Genomic DNA, 20,732 nt, shown 5'->3' on the forward strand with positions numbered 1-20,732 from the left:
CCGGTCAACCTATCGCCGCCGTCCCAAGCCACTCGCTACCGCCGCCGGGGACGATTGTATTCCGGCCCCTGAATCTGTTCTTGGAAGAACAGATTCACACCTGTTCAAGAAAAGATTTGAATCTGTTCTTGACGAACAAATCCACAGAGAAGACGATCAACTAGGTCGTATTCTCACCTGAGAATACGTCCGGAGGGGGTGGGTGAATTTGGTCGTGTGGTGGTTTGCGTTTGAAGAGATGGTTTGGGTTGGTTGGGTTAGATGTTTTTATTGAATATTAAATATAAGGGTATTTTGGGTATTTTAATTTTTAGGGTATTTTGGTGACGTGGCGCCGCCAATTTTTTAAATGACAGCCACCAAAAAAAGACGGCGCTAGGGGTATTTTTGTCCATAAGGGCCGTGAATGGCGCCGCCACAAAGGTCAAGGGGTTTAGTGACCGTTTTGAAAGATCAGAGGGTTTAGTGATGGTTAGGACAAAAATCAGGGTTCGTTGGTTATTATTAGCCATTATTAAGAATGCATATATTTTAGGGCAAATGACCAAAAAAGACCAAACTTTTCATAAAAGTTTCACAAAAGTTCAAACCTTTTAATTTTATCCAATTTGTTCTGAAATGCATGATTTCGTTTTGATAATATCCAACTATGTAATTTTGCTAAGGTGAGGCCTACGTGGCGCTGATGTGATAATACTACACATCAGCGTCACATAACAAAAATTGTGTAAATGGACATAATTGAAATGAAATCATGAGTTTCAAGACAAATTGGATTGTCACGACCCAAATTTATGAGTCGCGACCGACGCTAGGGAATGGGAGTGGTAGCTCCGAAACCCGTAGCAAGCCTAAAATCCTGTGTAAATTTTTCGCAAATCAAATCATTTTTCATATATCAAAATACATGTGACCCCATTTTACAAAAATATCAGAGTTAAAATGCACTAGACAAATACATAGAAAAAAAAACATCTAGACTACTGCGGACCGCTAGAATGAAAACCTTCTTTCACTTCTTGAGCAAATGACTTCCGAGAATTAAAACTTCGGAAGCTTGACTCTTCAAATCATATCATACTATCCCTGAAAAATGGGAGGAACAATGGGGTCAGTATAAAACTGAGTGAGTTCACCAAAATTACACGCAATATCACATAAAGGGTTAAAATCCATTGAAAATCCATTCTATATATCAAAAATAATCTTTTGACATCATATTGCGTATCTTCTTTATTTTCCTTCATAATTCTTTGTTTATTTCATAAACTTATAGTTTATACGTATTTGACATCTTCAATTTCTTATTATGGTTTTGATATTTTTCTTCTCTCGTTTTGTTTCATTAGTTTTCGACCGAATCTTAAATCTTAGTTTATATCATCATGATTCTAAGTCGAACTAAATCATTGGCAAGTCTCTTGTGACTTGATCCTTATGGTTGGGTCCCGAGATAGTTCAACCGAGTTACCCATAACCATATGGTACAGTCCCGAGATAATTCAACCGAGTTACTTGTACCATTTCTCAATCCCGAACGATCGATAGGAGTCCCGAGATAATTCAACCGAGTTACTCCTTAAACACGGGTCCCGAGATAGTTCAACTGAGTTACCTTCGTGTCTGCATTCGGACTTTGCACCCTGCAGGTCTTTTGAACTTAACTGTCGATTCATATGATTCCTATTGACATTTAATAGGAGTAATTGTTCACATTGTGTCTCGATCTTGTTTCGTATTGATTCTCGATGTATCACACTTACTTTTTATTTCGTATGAGTTCCGAGGATTATCATCGAGAATGGATGAGATACAGGTCCCGGGATAATTCTACCGAGTTCAACCTTGTATCTCAGTTCTTATTATTTTGTGCACCATAGTACAATTCTCATTTTACGTTTTTTTGTATTTTTCGTTCTGTTGTATTGATCCTTTATGGACCATGGCATGCACATTACAATCTACAAGCATACCTCTATAACACACGCACGTATGGGTATTTATTATGTTTGATAGTACATATCGGAATGTACTATATTTCCTTATTCATATCTGATCTGATACTTGTATATTATTCGATATTCGATTTATTAGTACATATAGGAATGTACTGTACTTTTCTTATTTATATTTGGTTCAATTCACATTTTATTACTTTACCCATCCCCGATGTTTAAATATATATACTCTTTTCATTTACTTGTATTATTATCAAAATAGCACAATACGATAAAACATCATTTTCAAAACATACATATAAACATAAAAATATTCATATAGCTTTCGTATTAAAATACGTAGCTCTACGAATATTAGCGAGTAATTTAAAGTGTACTCACCACTTGCTATCCAAATTCTTCAAATAAACACGAAGACATCTCGATCCGTTCCCGTCGAGCCTTGTCGATAGTCGCTTCGTCGAGTCTACGCAAATTCGATAACGCTACGAATTAATAACAAATCTAATTACGATTACGCATCTAAAACTAGCTCGATCAACCTATTTCGGTCATTAAAAACGCTTATCTAAAATGGGTTGACCCTTGAACAAAATCGACATTCTTAAAGTTTAGAATGTCGCCTACAACTTTCATTTAGGTATCAGACCATGAAATGCACTCGAAGGTGTCGGAAAATGGGTCGGAAGTTGGTTCTCTGATTTAACCTTTTAAGGCTGCACAAATAGTCCACTAGGGCTGCTACTTTGGGCCTTAAAACCGAGTATGTACAATGATCATTTTTCGAAACAAACTCGACATATTCAAACTTCATATTCATATCTACAACTTCCGTGAAGACTTCGACTAGTTTTGACATCTCGATTATTCACAATGAATTTCCAAAGTTGACTCCTTAATTCTTTTTAATCCAAATTCAGCATTTTTCATGCATTTTTGAGCTTTAGATTCACTTATCTTAAAGCATCAAAACTGTGATTAAATTGTTAATATTTAATCTATGTAATACGGTCTACAATTTCCATTTAGGTCCGAACTTGATTCGGTATGCGTAGGGGGTCAGAAAACGCACTCGAACTGCCTATCCTGCACCATTTGAAAACTGTTGGCAGCCCCTAAAACTGCCTAACAAGCCTACTTTGGGTTGTTGTGGAGGGCATATTCTACCTCGTGGGGCAGAACCGAGTTGTTCGGGGTTTAGTCCGACATGCACCCACGCCATACGTACAATTTCAGACATGAAAGATAATCCTAGCGACCTCCGAAACCGCTCTCAAACTTAACTCAAACACAACTATTAAAACAGTATTTTATTAACATAAAATACGTTTAATCCATTTTTAATTCGACTTTTTCGAAGCCTATATCCTTTTTAACTTCGATAATTCATACTTTACACCTCCGACTATCCAATTTATTTTTCTTATAATTTTTCCTTAAAATTAATTATTTTTCCAAAGTGACTAACTATCGACTTTGGGCCGATAAACGACATGCTTACAAACAGCCAATGACCAAACTAATTGTGCATTCTTACTCATCAACATCCCGACTATATTTTTTGTTCAGACTTTAACCAAATCCGAGGTGCGTACGGCCGCCTGGGAGCTGCCAAAACAGCTCCCATGGGCTGCCCTGTTTCTGGGCAGAAACAGCCCAGAAACAGGGCTGCATCTGCTCTGGTGAGCAGCCATGTTCTGCTCACCGGAGCAGATGGGTACTGCTCATTTGAGCAGAACCACCACTTCCGTGGTAAAGTCCGACATGCCCTCTTTCATTCCGACCTATTTCCAGCCATTAATACCGACTACAACACCCCTAAATCATAGCTCAAACTTGACTCCTTAACACCATCACAAACAGTTTTATACTCAGCTTTAATCATCAATAATTCAACCAATTTCATCATCAAAATTCAAAAACTCAGATTTATACCTTCACTTAATGTATTGGCTTTGTAACCGAATCAAAGTCTTCATGAACCATCATCAAAATTCCATAACCTTAGCTCCAAATCCATCATACACACCTTACAAACAATCAAATATACCAAGTTAACATCACTATCTCAAAACCTCAACACTTGCTTATCCAATTTCCATCAAAAATTCACCATTGAACTCAGATATTGTTAGCTTACCTTGGGTCTTCATTGTCTTATGATCATTTTGCCTCTATAATCTTCAAATTCCATGGAGAAATGATGAACGTTGGTGATGGTGATGATGATCGGCCTCCATGGAGAAAAGGGAGAAATTTTGGGGTTTATTTTCTTTTCTCAAGTCAAAATGATAAGGATAGCTAACATCAATCCCTTCCTTAACAAGTTGATTAAGTCATCAAAGGGTAAAAAATCCATTTTAACTCAAGGGCTTAATTACACTTTAACCCGATCTCTTAATTACCCGTCGTGCTTACGATAAATAGTTTCGTAAATTTACAAAACTTTGACGATAATCCGTTAGCGATAAACTTTGTCATATTATTTATCGATCCAAGTCCAATAATTTATTTATTTAATTTTCTTTTTCCGAATATCCAAATTCCGCTTAATAAAATATTTTTGTCTAAATTTCACGAAATTTAATTTTATATCCATAAATTTATTTTACGATCTCTATCGTAAAATTGATTAGCTCGGGACTTTCCAATATTTTATTTTATTTTCTTTAGTCCCAATTAAATCCAACTTCTCGCATAATAATTTTCCATTTAGATAATTATTTTTCGATAATTCCAATAGACCCGCTTCAGTCTAAGTCCTTATTATCCAATCATAATATGACATTCTCATTCTTAATCCTCATTATTATTCTCCATGACACTCACGTCATACTTTAAAAATTTGGATTATTACAATCTTCTCCCCTTATAAAAATTCGTCCTCGAATTTTCATAATCTTCTTATACTACTTAACCAATCTTTATTCAAACCTTATCATTCTCTTTCTTCCACACTTCCGCTGCGATACTCTTATTAATTATTCACTAACTGTTGACTTTACAGTTAGGTTTATACGACCATTCATCTAATACTGTTCTTAGGTGAAAGTGTCTCGATATACTTATCGAGTAATTTCTTATGCTAACAATTATAACCATCTTATTACTACTTGATTCATAATTATTATGAATCAATTCTCTTTATTTGACCTTTTTGGAACAACGTTTGTTTGTTTGTAGGGTTCATATCCCCTGGCGTAACTAACTTCTATGTTCGATTTCCTCGTCCTAGAGGTAAACGTGCTTCGAGTTTAAACGTGTCCGCTATTACTTTACATGTTTGTGAAGTAGCGTCGTTGTTCTTGTATTTAATATACAAGACTGCCTTAGAGATCTGCAATTCAAATCTCGATACGTTGTGATTCGCATTACACTACTCGTCGTTTTATATACTTGTCGTGTTACATACGTATGTTTTCATATAGGCCTAACAAGATGATCAGTCTTGTCCTATGCCTCTATATACAGAGTCTCTGTCTGAGCTTACTTACGTCGGAAAACTCATCCGTTTAAAATCACGATACTTTTCATTTCTCAAATCATGTCATAATTGTGCGCCGGTGTGATGACTTCTCTCATCACAAGAGTTGCAATGACACTCCTCTTTTTTATTTTCAAACATACACAATGTATATGATGCATGTCCTATTAGTGAATGCAATATGGATGTAGTGATGCAATTCTATTCGTGTCAATGCGATGTTGTTATGAATCGTGTCCGGGCACAATTATGTCTTTTCAAAACATCTCATTCAAATCAAATACTTTTCTTCTAATAAAACGGGTTTTACGTAAGTTTCTTTGACATCAGACTCTGTATAACTATTCTTTCTTATCATTTATCGTACTATCGTTCGCAATCTATATACATCTATATTGATCGAGTTCAAATAAAATCTATGTCTCCTAGATTTTCCTTGGCTACGTCGCCTATCTTATGTCTTGCGAGCATTTCGCTCAACATAGACTTAGCAAACTTTGCAGCATTTAACCATAAGAACTATTTCTATTCATAACAATCGATTATAATATATACATTTCATGTATAATATAAATTATCACAGGCTTACATACTTGTGAGCATATCACTCTCCTGAGTGATCGCGCTGCAAAGCAATACATATTTCATCCATCATATACCATTCAATCAATTCAAAACCATTGCGATTCATAACGACGTTCTTATATAATATGAGTCTCGAGAGTATATAACTCTTCGCAGACTATAGATACTCGAAAGCGTATTGCTTATTCGAGTAAACACAAAACATAAATTGTGCTCATGCACATTCCTAACTCGACTCCTAATAGCACATATAGGAGGGGACGTCTTTGTAAAATGATTGAAAAATCGATGAAAAAGATGATAACGTTCAAAAGACATGACTGGAAATTCCTATAATCTGCAGTAGTTCTTAGCTTAACCTAGTGACATCATACCTAGGAACTACAGACATCAATCGTATACAGGCAATGGCATATGAATCTAAACCATTGCTCTGATACCACCTTTGTCACGACCCAAATTTATGAGTCGCGACCGGCGCTAGGGAATGGGAGTGGTAGCTCCGAAACCCGTAGCAAGCCTAAAATCCCGTGTAAATTTTTCGCAAATCAAATCATTTTTCATATATCAAAATACATGTGACCCCATTTTACAAAAATATCAGAGTTAAAATGCGCTAGACAAATACATAGAAAAAAAAAACATCTAGACTACTGCGGACCGCTAGAATGAAAACCTTCTTTCACTTCTTGTGCAAATGACTTCCGAGAATTAAAACTTCGGAAGCTTGACTCTTCAAATCATATCATACTATCCCTGAAAAATGGGAGGAACAATGGGGTCAGTATAAAACTGAGTGAGTTCACCAAAATTACACGCAATATCACATAAAGGGTTAAAATCCATTGAAAATCCATTCTATATATCAAAAATAATCTTTTGACATCATATTGCGTATCTTCTTTATTTTCCTTCATAATTCTTTGTTTATTTCATAAACTTATAGTTTATACGTATTTGACATCTTCAATTTCTTATTATGGTTTTGATATTTTTCTTCTCTCGTTTTGTTTCATTAGTTTTCGACCGAATCTTAAATCTTAGTTTATATCATCATGATTCTAAGTCGAACTAAATCATTGGCAAGTCTCTTGTGACTTGATCCTTATGGTTGGGTCCCGAGATAGTTCAACCGAGTTACCCATAACCATATGGTACAGTCCCGAGATAATTCAACCGAGTTACTTGTACCATTTCTCAATCCCGAACGATCGATAGGAGTCCCGAGATAATTCAACCGAGTTACTCCTTAAACACGGGTCCCGAGATAGTTCAACTGAGTTACCTTCGTGTCTGCATTCGGACTTTGCACCCTGCAGGTCTTTTGAACTTAACTGTCGATTCATATGATTCCTATTGACATTTAATAGGAGTAATTGTTCACATTGTGTCTCGATCTTGTTTCGTATTGATTCTCGATGTATCACACTTACTTTTTATTTCGTATGAGTTCCGAGGATTATCATCGAGAATGGATGAGATACAAGTCCCGGGATAATTCTACCGAGTTCAACCTTGTATCTCAGTTCTTATTATTTTGTGCACCATAGTACAATTCTCATTTTACGTTTTTTTGTATTTTTCGTTCTGTTGTATTGATCCTTTATGGACCATGGCATGCACATTACAATCTACAAGCATACCTCTATAACACACGCACGTATGGGTATTTATTATGTTTGATAGTACATATCGGAATGTACTATATTTCCTTATTCATATCTGATCTGATACTTGTATATTATTCGATATTCGATTTATTAGTACATATAGGAATGTACTGTACTTTTCTTATTTATATTTGGTTCAATTCACATTTTATTACTTTACCCATCCCCGATGTTTAAATATATATACTCTTTTCATTTACTTGTATTATTATCAAAATAGCACAATACGATAAAACATCATTTTCAAAACATACATATAAACATAAAAATATTCATATAGCTTTCGTATTAAAATACGTAGCTCTACGAATATTAGCGAGTAATTTAAAGTGTACTCACCACTTGCTATCCAAATTCTTCAAATAAACACGAAGACATCTCGATCCGTTCCCGTCGAGCCTTGTCGATAGTCGCTTCGTCGAGTCTACGCAAATTCGATAACGCTACGAATTAATAACAAATCTAATTACGATTACGCATCTAAAACTAGCTCGATCAACCTATTTCGGTCATTAAAAACGCTTATCTAAAATGGGTTGACCCTTGAACAAAATCGACATTCTTAAAGTTTAGAATGTCGCCTACAACTTTCATTTAGGTATCAGACCATGAAATGCACCCGAAGGTGTCGGAAAATGGGTCGGAAGTTGGTTCTCTGATTTAACCTTTTAAGGCTGCACAAATAGTCCACTAGGGCTGCTACTTTGGGCCTTAAAACCGAGTATGTACAATGATCATTTTTCGAAACAAACTCGACATATTCAAACTTCATATTCATATCTACAACTTCCGTGAAGACTTCGACTAGTTTTGACATCTCGATTATTCACAATGAATTTCCAAAGTTGACTCCTTAATTCTTTTTAATCCAAATTCAGCATTTTTCATGCATTTTTGAGCTTTAGATTCACTTATCTTAAAGCATCAAAACTGTGATTAAATTGTTAATATTTAATCTATGTAATACGGTCTACAATTTCCATTTAGGTCCGAACTTGATTCGGTATGCGTAGGGGGTCAGAAAACGCACTCGAACTGCCTATCCTGCACCATTTGAAAACTGTTGGCAGCCCCTAAAACTGCCTAACAAGCCTACTTTGGGTTGTTGTGGAGGGCATATTCTACCTCGTGGGGCAGAACCGAGTTGTTCGGGGTTTAGTCCGACATGCACCCACGCCATACGTACAATTTCAGACATGAAAGATAATCCTAGCGACCTCCGAAACCGCTCTCAAACTTAACTCAAACACAACTATTAAAACAGTATTTTATTAACATAAAATACGTTTAATCCATTTTTAATTCGACTTTTTCGAAGCCTATATCCTTTTTAACTTCGATAATTCATACTTTACACCTCCGACTATCCAATTTATTTTTCTTATAATTTTTCCTTAAAATTAATTATTTTTCCAAAGTGACTAACTATCGACTTTGGGCCGATAAACGACATGCTTACAAACAGCCAATGACCAAACTAATTGTGCATTCTTACTCATCAACATCCCGACTATATTTTTTGTTCAGACTTTAACCAAATCCGAGGTGCGTACGGCCGCCTGGGAGCTGCCAAAACAGCTCCCATGGGCTGCCCTGTTTCTGGGCAGAAACAGCCCAGAAACAGGGCTGCATCTGCTCTGGTGAGCAGCCATGTTCTGCTCACCGGAGCAGATGGGTACTGCTCATTTGAGCAGAACCACCACTTCCGTGGTAAAGTCCGACATGCCCTCTTTCATTCCGACCTATTTCCAGCCATTAATACCGACTACAACACCCCTAAATCATAGCTCAAACTTGACTCCTTAACACCATCACAAACAGTTTTATACTCAGCTTTAATCATCAATAATTCAACCAATTTCATCATCAAAATTCAAAAACTCAGATTTATACCTTCACTTAATGTATTGGCTTTGTAACCGAATCAAAGTCTTCATGAACCATCATCAAAATTCCATAACCTTAGCTCCAAATCCATCATACACACCTTACAAACAATCAAATATACCAAGTTAACATCACTATCTCAAAACCTCAACACTTGCTTATCCAATTTCCATCAAAAATTCACCATTGAACTCAGAAATTGTTAGCTTACCTTGGGTCTTCATTGTCTTATGATCATTTTGCCTCTATAATCTTCAAATTCCATGGAGAAATGATGAACGTTGGTGATGGTGATGATGATCGGCCTCCATGGAGAAAAGGGAGAAATTTTGGGGTTTATTTTCTTTTCTCAAGTCAAAATGATAAGGATAGCTAACATCAATCCCTTCCTTAACAAGTTGATTAAGTCATCAAAGGGTAAAAAATCCATTTTAACTCAAGGGCTTAATTACACTTTAACCCGATCTCTTAATTACCCGTCGTGCTTATGATAAATAGTTTCGTAAATTTACAAAACTTTGACGATAATCCGTTAGCGTTGAAAATGACTGATTTGATGGCGGATTCAAAAAGTATTACATGCATGGTTGGTTCATATATAAAAATTACAAATTTAAATTTATTTAATCAAAAAAGTAAAATATTAATTTTGTTTCATAATTAACCCAAATGAGTTTTAATACTCTAAAAGAATTAGACAATTATATTTTTATACACTATTAAATAAATCATTTTCAAAGAGCATTCACAATGCAATGCTAAATTGCCATGCTAATACTATAATATGGCATTGAGCTTTAAAATCAGTCTCCAATGCGATGTTATAATCAGTGCTAAATTTAGCATATGCTATATCATGTATTAAATTTAGCATCCATTATAGCATACACTAAACTTCAACAACCAATCAAAATTCATTGTTAATTATAATTTTTTACTATTACTTTTTTTTGTATTATTTATTTTAATTTCACTATTTATTTTAAATTTTACAATCTTTTTTTATTTTTACAATTTTAATTAATTAGAAAAAATAGACCACACAACATATTAAATGATTTATAAAATAATTTATTTTTATATAATCCATCGATTATCTTAATAATATTTTTAAAAAGATTTTCATTATTATATCAATTGAAAAATAAAATTTATGTTAAAATAATTTATAAAAGAATTGTTTTTTTTTCCTTTCAAAAAGTTGATATATAATTATTATAATATTTTTTAGCATTTTGCATTGAAGATAAAATTAGAATTTTATGCTAAATATAGCATTTTGTTACTTTTTCATGCTAAATTTAGCATAAAAAATGACATTGCATTGTGGATGTTATCCAATGGTAAAATGGCAAAATAAATTGAGGAAATAAGAACTTGAGGGGATAGATTTGCAAAATGATTATGTGAAATTGATAAAGAATAGTTTACGAAGTGAAGTAAAATAGATAATCAGCGGACAAATGACCACTTTACACTTCATTAAAAATCATCTAACAGATTAAATTTTACTTTAAAAACTAGAGATAAAGGATCATTAACCATTGACATATTATTTAAAGGTTTAATTGCGTAAAAAATCACAAACTTTAGCGTGTTTTGCAAATTTAACATAAACTTTCAATTTTGGCAAATTAATAAACAAACTTTTGATCTTTGGCAATTTTAGCACCGATCAATTTTTCGTGAAAACAATGCTGATGTGTACACCGGAATAACCACTATTCTGGCGTCCACATCAGCATTTTTCTCTATTTTTTTGAAGGAAAATTGATCGGTGCTAAAATTGCAAAAAATCAAAAGTTTGTGTATTAATTTGACAAAATTGAAAGTTTATGTTAAATTTGCAAAACACACTAAAGTTTATAATTTTTTACGCCATTAAGCCTTATTTAAATAATAATTTTTAAAATGATTAAAAATAACAAGTTTTTTAACTAAAGCAAAAATACATAAAAAAAAACACAACATTAAAAAAATAGATATTAAAATTGAGCTTTTGTACCTTCACTACTAAAAAAATGCCAATATTCATCACCGAATGGCTCATTTTCATCACTAAATTAATTTAGTCCGTCATTAATAAGTTCATCGCTAAATTATTAGCGATGAAGAAAAGGTATTTGTCGTTGACTTAGCGACGGATAAAGCTGTTACTATAACTCAATTTTTGTTGCTAATTTTCCATATTTTGGCGATGAATTGGCGACAATTTTCCTAATTTTAGTGACGGATTAATCTATCGCTAATCCGTCATTTAATAAAGATAGATTAGCGACAAAATAATCCGTCCCTAAATTAGCGATAGAATAATTCGTCGTTAATTCAGACTAATTCGGCAGCAATTTCAAAACAATTTGATAGATTGTTTTCGCTTATTTCATTTTTTTTTAAATTTGAACTAAAACATGTTAAATAAAATATATCCAGAAAGTGTAATAATATACTGTAGACACCTCTTTTATGGACAAGTAGAAAAGTGATAAGAGCTGAAGCGCACGATGTTGATTTTCAAAGACATCCGTCCGACTGACGAGCTAATGATCCGCATGATAGAATTCAAGCGGACTATATTAGTGCGCAGCGATAAACTTGAAGGATTGAAACGTAGTTTATCGCAAATAGCCTGTAAAAATTCAAAAGAATTGTGATAGAAGTCTAAGAAGTTGGACTAATTACAATATTTTATAAGTTTATGGGCCAATTTGTAGATTTGTTGGATTAAATTGACTAAAACTAAACCATAGTGGCCTTGTAAGCCCTTCTTAACATTTTCAAAGACTAAAATAGCCGATTTCCATTTTATCATGGATATACTAATTGATACAAAAATTAACTTGTAATTATCTTAGATAGATATCTTACCTAATCTAAACACCTATCAGAACAATCCTAACCTAATATAGACTCTATGAAACCTTAATCTAAACCCTGATCCTATTTAAACAACCTTATAATAATTAAATAAGGGGAACGATAATAATATACAACACATAAAAAGAAAAAAAAACCTAATTTGTACTACACTTGGCCAAACCAATCCCCTATCACAATCCAAATTCATGAGTCGAGACCGGCGTTAGGAAATAAGAGTGATGACTCCGAAACCGATAGTAAACCTAGAAACGCTATAAATTTTTTGCTTTTCAAATCATAATAATATATAGGTCAAACGTTGTAAAAAGGCTAACCTTTTACAAAAGTCCTAACCTTTCAATTTTGTCGATTTTGGCCAGAAACAGATTATTTTGTCTCAATTTTGTCCAACCCTTAATGGACAATCAATTTTGCTGATGTGCCTATGTGGCGTGCCACACAATGTGCCACCGTTGCAATTATTAGGTTAAAAAGCTAATAAATTCTTAAATTTTTTTAAAAGAATATTTACACCCTCAAAAACGAGGAGCTGCTGCTCCTCGTCGGAGGAGCAAATCTGCTCCTCTAACCGAGGAGCAACAGCTCATCGCCCTAGGAGATGTTGCTCCTCGTTTTTGGAGCAGCAGCTCCTCCGTATTTCGAACAAATATTATAATTTTTTAAAATTTTCTTAAAATTTTTTAGCATTTTAAATTAGTTTGGTTGAAAAAAAATTCTGGCGACAGTGGTGGATCGATCGAAAAAAAATGGGACGGTTGGAAAACGGGAGAGACGGCCGAAAACGGTGCTGGTGGTATTTAATCGGGTAAAATATGTTAAAAAATTTATAAGTATAAAATTGATAATTTTTTTAAACATTAAGAGATTAAATGTACTTTTAACCTGATAATTGTCACGGTAGTATATTGTGTGGCACGCAACGTAGGCGCTACATCAACAAAATTGATTGTTGGACAAAATTGAGACAAAATAATCCGTTTCTGGCCAATATCGATAAAATTGAAAGATCAGGACTTTTGTGATACTTTTGTAAAAGGTTTGGTCTTTTTACAACATTTGGCCTAATATATAAAATATGTTTTTAGAAAACACTTTTATAAACATAACATCATTCAATGAAAGCATTTTCTGAAAACCAACATTGGGTTCACTATAGACCAGGGCTTTTCACACATTTCTTGTATTTCATATTCTACCAAGTTTCATTTATAATATCTTTGCCATATAAACCAATTTATGATATAACAACTAGTAGATCATCCATATATTATGAAAATCACGCAGGTTTTCAAACCATATATATATATAACAGTTCATATTAAAGTTGTGTAAAATAGAGTGAACTACTAAACTAAGATAACACATTCTCATATTATAAAACTACTACAACTCTAGAGATAAGATATCAGTCATCTTTATATAATTTAAAAATGCTTCCGGAATAAAAGATGGAAGCCCGGCCACTTCATAATGCTATGAACCTGAAAGGGGAAAAAATACTAAAGGGTTAGTTAAAACTGAATGAGTTCACTATTACTAATGCATATTAAATAAAATAGGACCACATATATATAAAACAAGTACAAACATAATCCAAATATTAGATCCGATCAAAACCCTAATTCCAAATTTATATTATAAGCTACTTGTACTATATCCATATTAGACCATGTCAAATCAATCCAAACCATGTGGCACGGTCCCGAGATTATCAACCGATTTACCGATACTATTTCTTAATCTCAAGTTGTGAGTTCCGAGAATCTCTACCGAGTTACTCAGTAGATATAGGTTTTGAGAATTCCACTCCATCAAGATCCCAGTCCCGAGAGGTTCTACCGAGTTTACCTCGTATCTAACATATAATGCTCAACTTTACTTTTCATTCTTATACACTAAATACGAACACATAAAAATTTAATCAACATCGGTGATAACAAAGTCCTATTGATGCCCAATAGGTAGCTCGTTTTCTCGGATCACTAAAACTGGTTTTCATAATACTATTCATGGATGATATAATAAGCATAATAGATAATATCATACGATATGCGATGCATTTATTATAATATAATATAATAAAGAATTTTAATCGCAAAAGTAAATGTAAACTCACATACACGGCTATTTCCAATCAACCACGTATATCAAAACCGCCAACCTCCTTGAACTCCCGATCCGATAGCTGGATGACCCGTCAAATCTAACATAGGACTATAATATTATAATATAATCATATATCGAATCCCTAACTTTATTCGTATCATATAACTTATAAACTTTAAATGATTTCATTCTGTAACATCTCTTTTAAAACTTAAATTTCATTCTCGGTATAAATTTATAATCTTTTTTTACTTGACTTGATCAAGTTATAACTTGATTACGTCGTCGCACCGTTTTAATAAACCAATTATATTTCATTTTATTACTCTTTTTAATATAAATTCCTAACATTTTAACATTTTTAAAATATACTTTCCAACCAATTTTCAACATGCTTTAAATCACATTTTTGAAATTCCAAAAATTATATTTTGGAGTCGTACGCACACACCAGCGTAGCCTCCGCTGTGCTCAACACAGCTGTCAGAACACATCGGCAGCCCTGCTGCAATGTGCAACAGTAGCTGCAGATTATAGCCACTGCAACAATTGGATTGCAGCAGCTGCTGCTGCCTGGCTGCTGTAGTAGTGGCGGCTGCCCCGCATTTCCGTTCGCCGGCCCGCACCAAATACACACTAAAATCACCTCGTTCTGGCATTTCGCCATCCCGTAATTTATTTTCAAAGTTAGTTCCTAGCCACGTTCTAATTTTAACCAAAACAGTTTTAATACCACACTTTTCACATTAAATCTCATTTTAAAGAATTAATAATCCATTCCAATATTAAAACCTACAATCACTTCAATCCTAATCAAATCCACAATTAAAACGTTAAATCGATACGAATTGGATCGATTCGATACGATTAATGTTATATATTTAAATATAATCCAAATTATATAAAACTGAACTCGAATTAACGATTATTACCTCATATACATGCGAATAATCGAAAGTCGAAACCGAGAAATTTGACGAAGAAATCGTAAACCTAATTTTTTTTGCCAATTTTCCTCTCTAGAATGAGCAAGCAGGCAGGTGAACATTTCAAAAATGAAACAAATAAATTCTGCCGTCCCAAACTTGCATTTGACATGTTTATATATATTTGGCTAATTGCTAAATCTTTCACTAGCTCAAACTTGTATTTTAATTCAATTTTTTAATTAGTCGTTTGTAGTTAATACGGAAATTAATTTCAAATTTCATGAAATTTTATCCAAAAATCCAATAAAATATAAAATGAATAAAAATATAACTTTTATTTGCACGAAACATATATTTTATTTTCTATAAATCTTTAAAGAGTATCCAAGGTCGCGCTCAATCCCAATTAATTATTTAACCGACGTCTAAATTTTATTGAATTTTGACGATAACTTTTTAAAAACATTTAACGAATATTAATCCTGAAAATATTCGCTCAGGACTTTAAATTATTTTATTTTAATTTTCTAATCTTTTTTTAGTTCCGGTCACACCCGCTTATTAAAAAAATTAAATTTCTAAATTTAAATTTTAACATCCTATAATTACGATATATTTTTAAGGACATTTATTAATTAAATTTATGCTTAAATTTAATTTACGTACTCCCGACTACAAAAATAACGATATATGGCCTAAATTGATAATTTAAAATTACGGGGTATTACATTCTCCCCTCTTTATAAAATTCGATCTCGAATTTAAAATTTAAACCACGCAGCTGGATAACTCCATAATGTTATTCACACGTCAAGTTATATGCTTAACATAGCATAAGCTTACTTCAATGAGATTATCTAAAAAATCTAAATAATTTTTTAGTAGGTTTTAATAAATTAAAAGAAAAACATATTTATCTATTCACCACGGCTTTAATCATTTTTTATGGGTTAATGTCATAAAAATTTATCGATTTTACACGTTTTTTCATTTTAATTAATCATGCCATTTAAAAATCGTCATGTTCATACACGAACTATCAATTTTTCTCAGGTTCATACACCGTTCAAAAATCCGGTAAAAATTGCTGAGTTGGCAACCAGATAGTGACATGTGATAAGAACCAGATAGTGACACGTCAACAATTTTTGCCGGATTTTTGAACGATGTATGGATTTGAGAAAAATTGGTAGTTGGTGTATAAAAATGACGTTTTTTAAATGGCGTGATTAAAATGAAAAAACGTATAAAGTTAGTGATTTTCACATTATCTCTTCTTTTATATATTCTCTATTTTTAAAATCGTGTCATATTTTTTTTTAACTTTTGCTAAACATACTCGCAATTGCTTTAGAGATGATGTGGTGAGATTGTATATACACCATGTAAGATTATTATTTATAAACAATTTGACAGTTCTGTTTTGTAGTAAAAGAGGCTGATGTATGTAGTTGCAATATATAGAAGCATATAATTCACTTATTTTTGTTATATATAATCTTTATTTTTCATCACAAGACAATACTCATAAACTCAAATCCAAGACCTGGTCCGGCCTTTTACAATTATTATGTTGCAAAATCTACATAAAATTGAAATACATGACAAATATTTTAAGTCCAGTCTTGTTTCTGGAGATTCACCACCGTTTTTTTATCAAGTTGGAATGACTTGACAAGAACTTCAGGGGAAATAGGCGGTGTTGATCCAAAGATTGTATTCGGTACTAATACAGCATCTGGATTTTGGCCATTGTATGCTACAATTAAAACGGCAGGAGTTTTTCCAATATTCCTCACAAAATGAATTAAGCCAACTGGAACAACAAAAACGTCTCCGGGGCGTAGAATTTTTGCAAACACACGATGATCGGGATTCGATGTGATAAAACCTACATAGATAGTACCCGCTAGGACGATACGAATCTCTGATACTCGAGGATGATAAGTTGGAGGAGTTATACCATTGGGTGCAAAATCAATACGGCCTATGGATATTCCGAGGCTATTTAATCCTTTTATTTCTTTAACTGTAACATCAGTTAAATTTGATCTTATTCTATTATTTGTGTTACTTGGTATGTTCAGTCCTGAATAGAAGAAATCATCTGCTGTAACTAACTTTGGATCCTTGCATAATTGTCCATTTTCAGTTACTACATCAAAACATATTAGTCTCAGTATGTCTAAGCACAATTATAAAGTAGCAAAAATTTATTAATATTGTGCAATTAATGTTAATTAATAAATTGATAAAACATTTTTAAATTAGGTCAAATATAATTCAAACCAAGATTAAATAGTACTAAAAATTAAGACAATTTGAAATTTATTTGACTTTAGTATATAATTTATCATACAAATTTATGGACTAAAATAACTTTTTTTAACAAAAAAAGCAATGTTTTACCCGCAAGCTTGGAGCCACTTGGTGCAAGTGCAACACAAAAGTCATCAAGAGGTGCAGGATCAACAGCAGTGACAAATGAGAAACTCAACGCCAAGAAAATAAAAATTACTAAGAATTTATCAATTCCCATAGTTTTGTGTATGGTAAATGTTATAATTTCATCCCTGAACCATAGCATTTATAAGCATACCCCAATCTTCCCTGACCAACTACTAATTTCTGTTTCATGAAAAGTTTATTATTATGGGAAAATATAGAAATCAATCCTTTTTTACCCTTCGTATCTAGAAAAGGAGCAGCATTTAATACTTCTAATTATGGACTAAAATCATAATTGACCACAAACAAATAAAAGTGACAATTTAGCATCAAGCCTTTTGCATCCAACCATTCTAATTCAGATCTTTGCTTGTATAATATTTTATCTACTTTGTTCTATCTTATTTTTAGTCGATTAATCTGCATATTAATTTAATTCAATCTACATGTGAGTGTCTAATTTTTTTATAAATTATTTATTTTATTTTTATTGTTTAATCTTTTTTTATTATAAGTGTTACTATTTAAAAAAATTAATTTTAAATTAAATAAACTAATAAAATTGAAACTTGTATACTACAACGTGAGAGTACACCACAATAGTATTAATTTTTTGCGGCCAAATATTTGGTCACCAAAACTTAAATTTTCGCCTCCAAAAATTTTAAGGGCTATTAAACTTCATACAGTTCGTAAAAAAGGGGTTGCTTATAAGATAGTTTTGGTCATTACTATCAATATTTTTAGAATCGGACTAGAGATCGAACCAGCTACATGGGGGATTCATGGTTCGAACAGTTCAACCAGGTTAGTTCGAATTTTTCAATTTTTAATAATTTAAATTTACAAAATATATTTTAAAATTTTTTAAATAAAAAAATAATAGAATATTTAAATAAAATATTTTTAGAAAAATTTGTTGTGCAAAATATACATAATGAATGATAAATGCTCAAGAGTATGTAAAATAATTATTTTATATGAGAGAAAAAAGATTTGTTTTCCTTCAAATTGTGATAAATAAAACTTATATAATTAAATATTGTAACATATAATGATATATTTAAAATAAAATTAATTATTAAAGTTTTTGTATGAAATATGATTGTAATTGATTAATATTTTGGTGTCTATAGAATGATTATTTTGTATAAGAAAGTAAAAGATAATTTTTTGATTTTTATAAATAATACAGTAAAATTTTAATAAAAATATGACAATATATTTAAATTAAAAAATAAATTCATTATGAAAAATATAATTATAATAATTAAAAATATTTAAAAATATTTAAAATAATTGTTGTATTTACATTTGAAAAAAATAGGTGAGTTTTATGAGAGAGAATGTGTTGAATATAGAAAAAATGGTATAAGAAAGATAAATTGCAAGTTACATGAGCGGTAAATTGAGATAGACACATGGATAGGGGACCAAACAATTACTTTTTGGACAAAAAAAATGAGTATTTGACTAAAATTTAAGAAAAACCAGGTTCGACTGGTTTTCGAAATAGAGAGATTTTACCAGTCTGCCTCGATTTTAAACGGTTTTTTAACTCGTAGAGTTTTACGTCAAATTGGACCAGACAATAGACCGGTTTGCAGTTAACCCGATCTAACCAGCCATTCCGGTCCGATTTTAAAAATATTGATTACTATATAGTCTTTCATAATCTAACTTTAGTACTGAAGGTGAGTTCTTGACTAATCTCCAAATTTTATGCCTTAATGTATCATTTAATAAAAGATAACTTACTGATGGATTCTGGCATCTCGACGGCATTAATCCTGCAAAACAGTGTAGATGGCTAATCGGACGGTTTGTCCGATTAGCTCTCCGATGCTTAAGTCAGTTTAGGCTTAAGAGAGAATATTTGTATTTGTTATAAGTTGTGTGTTTAGGCATACCTCAAGCTCCTTTTATAGTAGTTGAATGTATACCTTGTAGATATGGAATAGGAGAGTGATTCCTATTTAGTAGGGTTTGACCCTGATTAGGAGTGTCCTTCCTTATTCAGACAGGAGTCCTATTTAGGAAGATATTCCTAAATAGTCTCGTCTTCCTAAGTTGGAGGCTATCTTCCTAAGTTGGAATTTGTATCCAAATAGGACAGATACTCCGAATATACGTAGATCTTAGTGATCTTATCTGAATCCCGGAGTCCACGTGCTTTGTCCGAGTCCTCAGGGACTCGGTTTTTATGATGTCGAATGATGTATTCCAGTCAAGGCGGATCCGGTGGATTCGGCCATTTGGGCGGGAGTCTGGTGTCGTCTGAGAATAGATCTTCTGCGACTCGGCTCCATTATAAGTAGAATAGGATTCGGTATCCATCATTAGCCCCCCCCACAAGTGAGTTGAAGTCATGGTATTTTATGCCTTGGAGTATCTCAACTCTATTTGAGGCGAGTCGTTTTGTATTCTGGCGTTCCTTTTTGCTCTTCGAGCAAGATTCCAGTTTTTCTCCTTTTTCGCCATGTGTCGTTCATCTATTTGTTATTTTTTGAAGGTAAGACATGTGTCCATTCATTCTATCTTCCTATGTCTTTAAACTGTTGTATTTGTTTCATTTTTCATCTTTTACTCTTGGTTGTTCGAAAGTAGCTTTTCCTCATCTTCAATCTTTAATTCTCGTGTTTTCTTCTTTTGGCGAGACTCTTGGTGAATCTCGTTGATTTATTTTGATGTCTTATCTCTAGGTATTCGTTTGTTCATATTTTGAGAGTTTTACTTTCTTTTTTGGAAAGATATGAGTTCTTTGACCTCCTCCACAAGTACACTGATC

General features: G+C 32.7%; 1 protein-coding gene and 3 long non-coding RNA genes across 6 annotated transcripts; all 4 read right to left on the reverse strand.

The window, feature by feature from the left end:
• Positions 1 to 807: 807 nt before the first annotated feature.
• LOC126677702 (uncharacterized) lies at positions 808 to 4,392 on the reverse strand. 2 transcript variants are annotated; one of them, XR_008790886.1, is made up of 4 exons: positions 4,099 to 4,392; positions 3,894 to 3,987; positions 2,340 to 2,424; positions 808 to 1,086 (listed from the first exon to the last, which is right to left on the reverse strand). It is a non-coding gene; the product is annotated as an uncharacterized LOC126677702 (long non-coding RNA). The 2 variants fall into 2 exon arrangements; XR_007640572.2 differs by lacking the exon at positions 2,340 to 2,424 and having other exon boundaries at positions 4,099 to 4,371.
• A 2,054-nt stretch (positions 4,393 to 6,446) lies between these two features.
• LOC126677708 (uncharacterized) lies at positions 6,447 to 10,000 on the reverse strand. The gene is made up of 4 exons (XR_008790887.1): positions 9,796 to 10,000; positions 9,591 to 9,684; positions 8,037 to 8,121; positions 6,447 to 6,783 (listed from the first exon to the last, which is right to left on the reverse strand). It is a non-coding gene; the product is annotated as an uncharacterized LOC126677708 (long non-coding RNA).
• Positions 10,001 to 13,694: 3,694 nt separating this feature from the next.
• LOC126654784 (uncharacterized) lies at positions 13,695 to 15,627 on the reverse strand. 2 transcript variants are annotated; one of them, XR_007632696.2, is made up of 3 exons: positions 15,500 to 15,627; positions 14,582 to 14,664; positions 13,695 to 13,942 (listed from the first exon to the last, which is right to left on the reverse strand). It is a non-coding gene; the product is annotated as an uncharacterized LOC126654784 (long non-coding RNA). The 2 variants fall into 2 exon arrangements; XR_007632697.2 differs by having other exon boundaries at positions 14,578 to 14,664.
• Positions 15,628 to 17,034: 1,407 nt separating this feature from the next.
• On the reverse strand, positions 17,035 to 18,092 carry LOC126654776 (germin-like protein subfamily 1 member 20). Its single transcript, XM_050348757.2, has 2 exons — positions 17,906 to 18,092; positions 17,035 to 17,651 (listed from the first exon to the last, which is right to left on the reverse strand). The coding sequence occupies exons 1-2, from the start codon at positions 18,081 to 18,083 to the stop codon at positions 17,110 to 17,112; spliced, it is 720 nt and encodes a 239-aa protein (XP_050204714.1). The 5' UTR covers positions 18,084 to 18,092; the 3' UTR covers positions 17,035 to 17,109.
• Between the last annotated feature and the right edge of the window lie 2,640 nt (positions 18,093 to 20,732).

This window comes from Mercurialis annua, linkage group LG1-X (genome assembly GCF_937616625.2).
Source record: "Mercurialis annua linkage group LG1-X, ddMerAnnu1.2, whole genome shotgun sequence".
NCBI classification, from domain to species: Eukaryota; Viridiplantae; Streptophyta; class Magnoliopsida; order Malpighiales; family Euphorbiaceae; genus Mercurialis; species Mercurialis annua.

Bases quoted from the DNA above. Each gene is read 5' to 3' on its own strand.
- LOC126654776 (XM_050348757.2), bottom strand. From the start codon at position 18,083: ATGCTATGGTTCAGGGATGAAATTATAACATTTACCATACACAAAACT. The intron at 17,652-17,905 runs GTAAAACATTGC...GTTTTGATGTAG, and splicing joins AAGTGGCTCCAAGCTTGCGG to TAACTGAAAATGGACAATTA.